Source organism: Tympanuchus pallidicinctus, unplaced genomic scaffold (assembly GCF_026119805.1).
Source record: "Tympanuchus pallidicinctus isolate F22 unplaced genomic scaffold, pur_lepc_1.0 scaffold3, whole genome shotgun sequence".
Classification (NCBI taxonomy): domain Eukaryota; kingdom Metazoa; phylum Chordata; class Aves; order Galliformes; family Phasianidae; genus Tympanuchus; species Tympanuchus pallidicinctus.
Window position 1 is genome coordinate 33,457,119 of NW_026294747.1, and position 12,266 is coordinate 33,469,384.

The following is a 12,266-nucleotide window of genomic DNA, read 5'->3' on the forward strand; positions in this document are numbered from 1 at the left end:
TGTTCTAGATACCAAATCCTAAATATTAAACATCTTGGTATTTTTCCCATCAGGTTTTTGAGTGTGCATCACTTGGGTCTCATTTCCAAAATAGAAGGAAATTCGTCCTTGCAGAGAAGCTGGAGTGTTTTTCCTAAATGGAGACATTTATTTCAGAACTATCAGTGTTTCCACCACCAATACAACAGTTCTTCTATTCTAAAAATAAAGGTTTTAGAATGTTAAACCACACAGTAAATAAACTAACACTGTATTAGAGATTATTGCCAATATTCAATAAAAGAAGCTCCACTACAGCATTTGACCTGCTATGCATTAGTGAACTAAGATGACTAAGATTTCAATTAAAGAAAATAAGCAAATTTTTGTTTTTACCATTTCAATTTTAATACAACTCAAAAAAAGTAATTGTTATGCATGGCAATGTTTATTAAACAATCACATTTCATTTAAGCATTAAAATGCAGCGGTCTGGAAAAGCTGCCAGAAACAATGTTTGGCTTCAGAAAAGGCAATTATGAAATTACTTCCAATAAAATTCAAATACTCTCTTGTCTGTTGATTAGTTGAATGCTTTAGACTGAAAGGAAAAAAAAAGTGCAAATCAGCTGAATGTTACTTTCAAAAGTAAAGTCTTAGTGTCCTACAAGCAGTTACTGAAAGGCCTCACCTCAATCTTCATGATAATGGACAAAATTATCCAATTCCTATACAATTATTATTTACTGTAACACATTTCAAACAACATAACAGTATTACTAAAACAAAATTAACTTCAGAATATTACTGCAGTATTGTGCCTATCACGGGCACCTTTTCCCCTTGTTTTTAAAAAACTAATTTGCTTGACAGGAGATGGCATGAGATACATTTTTACTGCTGAACTGGAAACTTACATGGAACAATACAGCTAGAAACACTTATAGGAACATGTTCCAGCAAAATATTTTTTTTTTTCCTAAACACACCAATTTTGCATGAAAAAAATCTAGGTTTCATATTGCAGTTTTCTTTTTTACTGATAAACTATCAGGAAAGCACCTCATCACAGAGATGCAAACTTGACTTGTTGGATCAGCCCTTTATAAAGACAACTGCCCTTCTGGGCATAATCTTTACTGGAGGACTTGTAAAGGAGCAAAGGTTAATGGGTAACATTTGGCATACAGGCAAATTGTGAGCAATTAGAAATGAATGAGTGTTTTATTTCCTTTAAATTCAACACAATGATTTCATGGCAGTTTGAAGTAAGAACAGTACCTCCCTGGTTGCTAAATCACTCGAGAATCACTTCATGTACAAAGATAGGCAAAAGCAGCATGATCATCTTATAAGGGCTCTAAAAATACATTAACAATTTTCAGCTTGTTCTTGTAAAAAGCTTTAAGAATACTGAGGAAACATGTTCTTATAGGTGGATGGTGCTGCTTCAAACAGTGTTGACATCCAGACAACTATTACAGTTTTCAAAAAGCAAAGGAGATTATAAGCGTAACAAACAAATGATCATTTTGCTAAAAATTTAGACCTAATTTAGTAACTTGTAGAATGACACTTTCAAACTGTGCAACACAAAATAATGTAGCCAACAGTAACATACAGGTACACCATTTAATATTTATTATATGCATTTTATATACATTATTTTTCAACAGCTGTACTTCTGCTATGTGGTACAATCTTAAAAATTTGCTGATTCATAGTTTGTAAAACAGAAACCTTACAAAACTCATCAAAACTCGCAAACTGATCAGAAAAGTTTTGTGGAAGACTAGAAAAAATACTTTATTGTATTAATCATGCATTACACAAACAAAATGTTTAGTTACACCATAAACTGAAGCACATCCAAAAATAAAATAAAAGCAGGGAATAACTAGCCAAAACACAGCAGATTTATGAATCTTGAATCAACTACTTTTGTATTCTATTTGAAACGCAAAAAAAATTTTTCACTCCAAAAGTTCTGAAACAAGATTGGTTTTTGGAATCCACTCCACTTCAAATACTTAACCAAAGGAAAAAAAAAAATCTTGGTTTGCAACTTTAGAATCATGAAATGTCCCATTTTCTTATCTATTTTAGACTGTTCAAAGAGTGCCATAATAGATATACAGGGCCCTTTAACACACTACATAAAAGGATATAAAGACCAACAAAAAGTGAAATAAATAACAATAGGCCATTAGCAAGATGGGTAATCCTTGATAAATAAACTCGTAAATACAGTAAGATGTACAAAATATCACATAGTGATAGGATGCCAAGATTAATATATTTTTTTTTAAGAGTTCATCGGGGGGTGTTAACCCCTCTGTGTTTCATTTAAACACATTTTACAGTCCTTTATTTATGAAGACAGTTATGCGATGATGAAGAATTAGCATCCTTATGCAAGGACTTAGCTGAGCTGTATTAGGCAAAAGAAGGGAAGAGTGTGGTTACACGGCAGCGGGTCAGTGAGTTCTCTGTGTTTTAGGGTTCTATAATGCAGAAAAACATTATCAATACAATCTTGAGCACTGTTGTGACAGGCTAAATATATAAAAAGACTTATAAAAACTAGAATTTTATCCAAACATTTTGTGCAACTAATGCTAAAATATTTTAAGTTAAATTTCCTTTTCTTTAAAGCAAAATAAAAGTTTAAAAGGGGAATCTGTGGCATTCAACTGATAAACAGAAGATTACTAAGAGATGAAAAGAAAGCTACTCTTGGAGCTCACTTCCCCCCACAAGAGCACCACATTCCTAACCCTAAGGCAGCACACAGAGTCCAAAATAAAAGTCTTTTGTAAGATCAGACTCCACGTTTGCTTAAAGACACCTAAAGAACAGACATACGCTCAGTTCATATCCAGTCAAGGCTACAAATACTGGTTTTCCTTTTTTACTTCTCCCCACCCCCCAAATACAGTAATTACAGTTAAATGAATGAGCCTGACATTGTTCAAGATGTGGTAACTTTTCACCAACTGAAACCTGCCCCACTTAAGAGCCTTCACTCAGGCAGATCAGATGTAGTGTCTTATTGGTAACCTTATTGATGGCAGTGACGCGTTCCCTCTTTTTTGTCCAAACAGACCTGCTGTTACGATGCAGGTTTGTTCTGCTGTGTCACACAAATACTTTGGCAAGGGCATCAGCTCCTGCACTGGCAATATATGCTTTTGATGGATGAAATGCTACATCATAAATTGATTCATCCAACTTTTTCCTATGAGCTGTTATTTCTTGCACACATGTCTTGCTGTCCAAATTCCATAATCTAATGGAACAATCATGGCCTGTTTGGAGAAAAAAAAAACAAGAAAAAATTAAAAAAGACAAAATTAGATTTTTGTCAGATGCTTAAAAGAACAGAAATATAAAATCCATAAAAAAGGATTAAAAAACCCTTACTTCCAGACATTAAATAGATTCCATTAGGATCTACAGCTAGACTCGTGACAGCATCCAAGTGAGCAACCATAGAATGGATCATTTTACCTAAAAGCAAAATAAACAGTCAATTTCCTGGGAAATACTGTTTCTTTTAAAAATAATATTCCCATTAGATGCAATACAGAATAACACCAATTTGCATATCTGAAAACTACAGTTCTATAAGAAATTATTAAGTTTCAACCACAGACTTGTACAAACATACGGGTAAATGGCAATTCTCAAAGGCATTGATATCATAAGTACTGATGTATCTGGCATCTTCTCAAATAGCAGTAACGATAGTTTTGGTCCAGGAAGCGTCCCTGTATCTGTTCACTTTGACACAGTGTTGACAAAGCTTTGAAAAGAAGCTTACTGAGTCATACCAAAGGTCCGTCTAACAGGACAACTAAGTGTACTTTAGATACAAGATACTCTCCAACTTCTAAAATTAACTGTTCAGTTACATTACAAACCAAAGTGGTTACCTGCACATCCAACTACACTTTGTGCCATTTCTCCTGGACTCTAACACTATATTTATCATTTCATGGCAAGGAGTTGCAAAAATTTTAACTTCAAACAAAATGAAGAGTCATCTCATTGTGTTCTGAACAGATCACCTTTTAGGGTTGTCAGCTGAACCTTAGTTCTTGTTTTGGAAAAGAGAGTAAGCTAGCAAGTCCACAGTAAGACTGTAACCAACATGAAAAAGTTCTGCCATCTTTGTCCAGTCCACTTTTCCTGAAGAATCTTAGCCCAATTTGTCATTTCTCCTTGAAAAGCTGAAGATTTCTAATCATACACTCAACCATGCTCTGAAACACTCTTTTATATAAATATATATATATACACACACACACATATATCCTTTTTGAGAAATAGGAGACTAACACAAAGCACAAGTGTGTATGCATCAGGAATTCATACAATATATAAACTGATTTTGTCGGTTATTTCTTTCCCTCACATTTATCCACACAATTTAATGTGCATGTCCTCAAGCCTACGAAGATCTACATTTCTTCCTGGTCACCTTCCAGTCTTTAACCCAGTTATTTGTTCATGCCATATCTTCCTTATTATTCTACACCTTTGTTTCTTTAAAAGACTTGGCAATACATGTGAATTTCAGAATAATCATTTCAACATATTTAATAACCACACATGAGAAGAAGTGGGGAAAAAAAGAGTTTTAGCTTTCTGCCTTTAAAAGGAAAAGGAAAACAAAAACAGAACAAAAATACTAGAATAACACCCACTCTCCATCTCCCAAGCAGATACTTTGAACAGGGGTTCTGCACACATACTTACAAAATTTAGTTTATGCTTATCTTTTCTCCCAACTTAGTAGGATAACATAATGACTGCCGATTCAAAAATTGAAGTAGAATAGAACATAAGCAGCAATTTAAGTATAACAAAAGCTTCCACAACTACAATGAATTAAGGACTGTTTCTTGCCATTGGTACTAAGCAATGACTTTCACAACAGGGAATTGAAAATAGAACTGATACATGTTTGGCCTTATAAGCATGGGAATGATGAAAACAGGAATAAAATAGTGGAAATATTCTATAAATCAACATCTTGCTAATTTAAAAGGATATTCTTGTCTGCCATAACCATCTCTGCATATGAGAGTATTACTGACTGCTGAAGTCACAGCTGCAAGGGATGGCATAATTTCATATAAAAAGTGCTAAGTTTATCTTAGAACTACAGGAAGTCTTGGTCACTAGTACATTCTCTACAAATTTATTCTTCCTACATCCATACAGATCTACTTGGAACATATTCATACATACAGATGAGGGTCTCTTTACCCTTACCCGTTTTGTTGTCAAAAAATTTGATGTGTCTGTCTTCATGAGCTGTAATAGTAACAGGAAGTGTGGGATGACTTACTACCTTGTTAATGTGATTATTTGATTGTACACCTGAAAATAAGAAAAACACAAATACATATTCATTTACCTTAAAGAAATGGCTAAAGCTAAAGAGAAAACTTTAGCATTCTACTTTAGCTTACTGTATTAACTAATATTATATAAAGAGCACCTTCAGAATGACATCACTACATCTAATAACACCCAGCGCCTTGTTTTACAGGAGATAGATCAAGCCAGGTATATTCCTGTCAATGTACTTTAAGGTTAAAGCTGCACAACTGGTTTATACATAAGAAAGATCCTTGAGATGGACGGCAAACAAATCAGGGGAAGTGCTCTGGGGCAGCGTTAACGAAGTAGAAACATATTACCCATATACTTGGAACACACTTCTTATACCTCCATATAAAAAAAAGATACATACTGAAAACAAACAGAAAAGCTAAAGTCAATCTAACCTACAAGATTCCAGCAGACATTTTTACGTATTTCAGCTTAAAGAACCACTGAACCTCCTTAGAAGTTCTTAGAATACTGCCCATAATGCACTTCCTATCTTAATAATCGTTTCCTACATTCTTGTTTTGTTGATTCCATTTGAGATTCTCTTCAAAATAGGAAAGGGGTATCTCCAATTTGCGATGGTGCTTCTCACTTTCAACGTCAGCTTTGCACAAGCTACCTAGAGTATAGCTTTGGCAGATTTTTATAATCTGTGCTGAAGCCTTTCAATAAGCTATTTGACACTTTAAATATAATCACTAAGAGAACTGGATTAATTGGATATGAAAAGCAAGTTCTTCCCTTGTGATACTCTATGCCATACTGAGAATGATCAGAAACTGAATGTTTTCTTTATGAAACAGTTCCATATGTTCAAGAAAATGAAGTACTGAAGAAAGTTCCTTTATTTAGAGTCTCATCAGCTATATACAATTATCAACAATGAGCTATGTCTTCCCAACAACTTATTTGTAGCAACAGAATTTCTAATATTACATGTTCCATATGTGAGAACTGAAGCACAATCTGCACAGATTCTACACTAGATCTTTTGCTTAAATCCCTTCTTAATTATCGTAGGCTTGTCTTTTTACTTCCTGTATGATAAAACTTTCATACAGGTACCTCATTCAAGTTAGACACTAAATAGAAAAGAGGTTTATTTACCAGATTCTACTTGGGATGAAAGCATTACCACTGACTGAGATGTTTCTAAATCATAGATGACTGTGCTGCCAGTGTTAAAAGATGCCACCATATGAGCAGGATCACAACCTATGAAGTCAACTGATGTAGGTATTCCATGCTCTAAAAAGTAAGGGAAAAAAAGTCTTTAGAAACAAACATCTTAAAATTCTTATCAATTTAAGCATTAAGCTTACTTTATACTCATACTTGAATTTGCTCCCTTCAGAATAACACCACAGCATCAGGATTATCTTAATAAAAGAATTTCTCTTTAGTCCTGTTAACTAGCTTTGAAAACATGGACAAGCCAGGATGTCTCATAACAAATTTTCAAAACCAAAATTTCCCAGCAAAAAACCTACCTTTCTCTCCATTGTAAGTGCAAATACAGGGCATTTTTTCTGGTGGGTTCCATAATCTAATAGTGCCATCTGCTGAACAAGATAGTAAGTGATTCTTTACACCACTGTAAGCAAGACCCCAGACTGCATCTGTGTGAGCAACTAGTGTGCCAGCTAGAACGTTTGGCTCTGGAAAGACAAAAGTTTAGGAACAGAGTAAGTATTTATTGCATTGCAATATAAATCAAATTTTAAGTAAAACAGCTATGTGTCACATTTACTAAATTATTGATAGTTTATCACATCTGGGTTCTAACAGATGTTAGCTGTACTCACCTATTCTGTGAATATCAGTAGCAGGAAAACCTAAAAGTGTCAATTTATTCAACGCAAGTGCAAATTCTGAGCTAACTTGACTGCAGATAGGAAAGTAAAGTCAAGATTTGTGCTTCTGCCCTTTTTTATTCAAGTAGTTTTCTAGTCTATAGATAATTCAGATTCACAAGCAAAATGGTCCACTACACTGCACATGAATAATGAACACAATAGATAACACTCCACTGTCCAAAAGGATCATTTCAGAGAAATTTTAAACAGCTTGATATCCATGCTGCTAGCTGAAAGGACAAACTAAGACTTTTATATTTAAGTAGCTTGCTAGCAAAGCAAACTCGCAAGCTATTAACTCATTCAGTCATTTGTTGAACGAGAACAACCTGCAACTGACCTTAAGATAGAGCATTTCTTTAAAAATAAATAAATAAATGTTGGAATGATTGTTATTAACTACCAAGGAAAGTGAGAAAAGGGAAAAATCAGAACTAAAAGACTTTTTAAAAATTTTATTGTTTAAGTTGCAGGTACGTTACACAGTAGATCATCCTACACAACCTCTGGCAGCTTTCTCAAAAAAAAAAATCTGTGTCCCCTTTTTCCAGAATGAAAAATTTGTTATAACCTCCTCTCTGAGAGGTTTGCTTCTTTCATCTAAGTTTACAATCTTAAAGATTCTTTATTGTAGTCTAAAAAAGATCAGAAGTATTGTAGTCTAAAAAGATCAGATCATCTAAAAAAGATCAGCTTCTTATTCATCAGTTATTTAAACTCTGATGAGTTATTCAAACTCTGATGCCTTTACAGTAATATTGCTTTTTTTTTCTTCCCAATTTACTGTACTGTACTGCTGACTTACATGCTCTAAAAAAGAAACAAACAACTTAGTACCCAAATATTGAAAAGAGATTATTTCTGTCGTGAAACAAAGAAACATACCCATATTTTACAGCTGCTTTTCATAGAGGGTTTTTTAATAAACGAGATTTTGAGCAGAACAGAAATTAAAAGGTAGGTGGAAAGGACGAAGTAAAAAAATCTCTAAAACTTAATTTTGCATGACATTTAAAACAACTTGGTCTTGCAAGTAAAAGCCCTACTAACAATCTCTAGGGAGGAAAAATAACAAGACCGCTCTGGCTTTTAAAAATAATTTTGTTACTTCAGTGGAGACTGAAGTAACAGTTACATGGACTGAAGGTCTATGTAATTATAAGATCACTTTACTGGTCTTACTAAATTGACACAAGACAGCATTGCTTCCTCTTCATCTCACTGACACAGATTATGCAGCCTGAGTGGTGTACCAGATCACTTACTACAGTTACATAAGGAAAAGAGCAAGAACAGCAAGAACACAGAACAGTCTTGCCTTTGGACATGGTTTAGTAGGAGCTATTGGGAATAGGTGAACGGTTGGACTAGGTGATCTTTTAGGTCTTTTCCAACCTTGGTGATTCAATGATTCTATGATTTATACTAATTCAAACTTCAGTAACACATGATACTGTTAATCCACATCAGCATCGAGGAGACAAATTAGTTTTCCATACAGTTAACAGCAATTTAAGACATTAGCTATGGGAAGCGAAATACAAATACAAACAATTTGCCTACATGGCATTAAAATTCCAAATTTTGGAATTTTGGAAAACCAAAGTAAAATGTATGTCTCTTAGAAAGGGATGTGACTGACTTCTTCATTATTTAAACCTCAGGACTTGCCACTCGTTCTCTTGCATTTCTAGAGAAAGCACGTCACTAATGCAAATGGAAATAAGCAACGAACATTAATTGCATACAAACAATTTCAAAACAGAATTCATTTGATAACTGGCATTCACATTGCACAAAAGGGTTAGAAAACATGTTACTGAGCGGGAAATTTATGTCCAAGACAACAGCTATCAGTTGTTTTTCTTTTAAAAGGTATTTACCGTAGGTGTCATATGGGTCCACGTTAGGGCTAGGCATGTTCCACCACTGGATGGTTGCATCAATACCACCACTGAAACATTGTTCTCCATTAGAACTAATTGCCAATGACAATACAGGTCCACTATTAGGAGAGAGAGTAAGTAGTTTACTGATACTGCCAACAGTATAGTTATAATTTTGCAATCTATTTTAAAAAAGGCAAAAACAAAAGGAAAAAAAATAGCCTGGATTAAACAAACAATTCTGTTAAAATCTCAAGTCTCAGCCAGTTATACAAACCTATATTAAAATATTTACAACAACTCAACTATCAAAATTTAAGCAATTCAGGAACACAATCTTACTTCAATAGGAACTAAACCTGCAAAGCATAAAGGAATTTTTTTTATTTTTTATTTTCTAAAAGAACAGCCTATCTAAAAACTAGTTGTGCTGAAAGAGGTTGTTCTAGCTCTCTGCCATTAATACTGTGAACTTTCTCAGATGGACGGAAAACTGTGCTCCGGAAAACTGGTTCAGAAAAATAATCCTAGGAGGAGTACTTTTCGGTCAAGGCTAGACTTACTACTGGTTTAACTTCTTGAACCTGTTTGCAGTGACACTAGACAAGCTGTGCCCCAAAGGTAGCAGCACCTTTGGACATAGCACTAAGTCGGGTTTAACTGTCTTGTAAAGCAATAACCCTAAGTTAGATGTCACAACAGGTCATGCTTAAGAAATAAAGTCTACTGGTCTTCATTGCAGATAATTCCAAACTGGAATTATACATTTAAAGCTGGTGAAAACAGATACTACTAGTTGAATCCACCTATATACTTGACCTTGAGTCTGCATAAAATACGTTTTTTTTTTTCTTGATGACTACAACTTTTTTTCACCTCTCAAAATTATCTGGGGACTACTATGTTAGACTACTAGTATTCCATCATATCTATTTTCTTTAGATCTTACATATTAAAAGCCACAGCCCAAGACACTGCTCAGGCACTTTCAGCGTCATCTCCTACATCTCTTTTTGTTTTAGCATGGACTCTGCAACTGATGACAGGGATTCAGTATTTACCTGGTTTTAAAGAGCATAACCTTGTCTATATGATGTTTTATGAATCCAGGACAAAAAAATTATCAGATAATTCTGATGAACACTTACATGTGGGCCCTAAATGTGTAGATAGGTTCTACATCTAAAGAGGCACTCCTGAAAGATGAAGAGGAAAAATTATTACACAAAATGAAGTCTCTACTGAAAAACTCCAAAAATATTTAAGAGTTTTAAGAGAATCAATTTCAAAGACTTTTAAAACAAAACTGATACTTCATAAAAACCCATATACTTACTTTTTGGCAGGAACCGTTTTCTGCAAATTCCAAAGTTTTAGAGTATGGTCCTCAGAGGCTGTAACCAGCACAGGCTCTACAGGATGAAAAGCTAATGCCCGCACTCCATCAAAATGACTGCGTAGCGTATACTTAGGGTTCCATGTCTTCCGGAAGGCATCTTTATTAGCTGGCAGCTTAAAAAAGAAAAGGCATAATTTACATTGAGTTTAAAAATATGTATAACAAGTATTTGTACCTTAGGAAAAGTTTGCTTTTCTTAATTCAGGTAATACATATTCAACCTTAAATATGCATTTCTCTATTGATCTATAGGCATTTGTAATCCCCCCTCTGGCACGCAACTAAGTCTGCAATGCACTTTTTTTCTATTGTAGAAGCTTCTTTTGTTCCAGCGTGGAAAAGAGCATAATACTGAATATGCAAACAACCTTTGATTTTCAAATTTTGGTTTTAATCCTTTTGTACACCGATACCTTAATTCTTCTTCCCTGAAAAAAAAATGATACCGATTTCACTGCTTATCATATTGTCTGTAGCCAAGGAAGACATTACAACTTTCAAAAGCCCATTATCACTTAAAGTTATTAAAATAAATTTCAGGTCCCCACATTTCTTCCTCAGATTAACATCTTGACTAAAAATGACAGAAACCACATGCACATCTTGAATAATTCTACATGACAGGGCATGTACAGAGAAATAGTTAAAGTACGAGGGTTGCTCTGAAAGTTACATTTTACTGTGTTGGCCCACTACATCAGAAGTGGACACTGGTGGTATGACATAGATTAAAACTTCCTGCCAATATTCCATTATATTTTGTTGCCTTGCAACAAATTGCAGCAGAGGAGCCGTTTGACAAAATGACAACTGACACAGAAGTGCGTATGAAGCAAAGGTGGGTCACTGAATTTTAAGATGCAAAAAAAAAAAAAAAAAAAAAAAAAAAAAAAGAAAGCACTAACTGTTCATCACCAGTGAAAATGCATGGTGACTGTGTTCAAAAATATTGTTCTGCAGCTGATAATTTGCTCTATCGAACAGTGTTACTGTGCTTTTTGTGTCTACATAGTTCTCATGGAAGTATATGGAAGGCGTGTGATGGAGTGACCTATGTACTTAAAACAAAAGTGTATTAAACAACACTATATAAAGTGTTATGTGCAAGGCTTTAATGAATTTTAAATATATTTGTGAGGCAACTTATTTACTGCATGAAGCAGGACAAAGGTATTATGTATCAGTAAGCACCCAATTCATTCTCTTCACAAAGAAAAATTAAAACCCACAAATTATAAATGCTTAATATTAACCTTAGTTATCTCAGAAAAGTTACCAGAAAACTTCTAGTGAATGTAACAGACTAATTTAAAGCTCCAAATATAATTCACATTACTCAGAGTCAAGAGGACCTATAAGAGACTACATACCACTTATCCTGAAATATCCACCCAAGGAGAAAGAGACATGCACATACTTCTCGCTTCCTCTCAAGTAATTATAATGAGACTTTAGAAAACTAATTTTAGATAGATAACCAAAATTAGCAAATGAAGAATCAATAGATACTCATTCTATACTCTGCCTTACACACTATCCACCCACATACTTGTTAAGACAGTTCTCAACTAAGGCCTGAATCTCTCCGTACCCCAAGATACTTCTAGAAACATTATGGAGAGATTAAACGCTCTCATATTTAATAAAAATTTAAGTATCTGTCAGCACTGAAAACAAAAAAATCAAATAATAATGTAACAGCACACCATATCTCTATCCTGGACTGAATTATCAGTAGTCACT

At 34.2% G+C, this 12,266-nt stretch overlaps 1 protein-coding gene across 4 annotated transcripts in view; it reads right to left on the reverse strand.

Moving 5' to 3' along the window:
* Positions 1–362: 362 nt before the first annotated feature.
* Positions 363–12,266, reverse strand: part of STRN3 (striatin 3) — a 56,039-nt gene continuing 44,135 nt past the window's right edge. For all 4 annotated transcript variants that reach the window (XM_052694696.1, XM_052694697.1, XM_052694698.1 and 1 more), the window contains 8 exons: positions 10,461–10,636; positions 10,273–10,320; positions 9,122–9,243; positions 6,873–7,040; positions 6,490–6,630; positions 5,260–5,367; positions 3,403–3,489; positions 363–3,287 (listed from right to left, as the gene is read on the reverse strand). In XM_052694696.1, the coding sequence (XP_052550656.1) occupies positions 3,118–3,287; positions 3,403–3,489; positions 5,260–5,367; positions 6,490–6,630; positions 6,873–7,040; positions 9,122–9,243; positions 10,273–10,320; positions 10,461–10,636 (1,020 nt within the window). In that variant the 3' untranslated portion in view covers positions 363–3,117. The remainder of the gene's footprint in view (positions 3,288–3,402; positions 3,490–5,259; positions 5,368–6,489; positions 6,631–6,872; positions 7,041–9,121; positions 9,244–10,272; positions 10,321–10,460; positions 10,637–12,266) is intronic.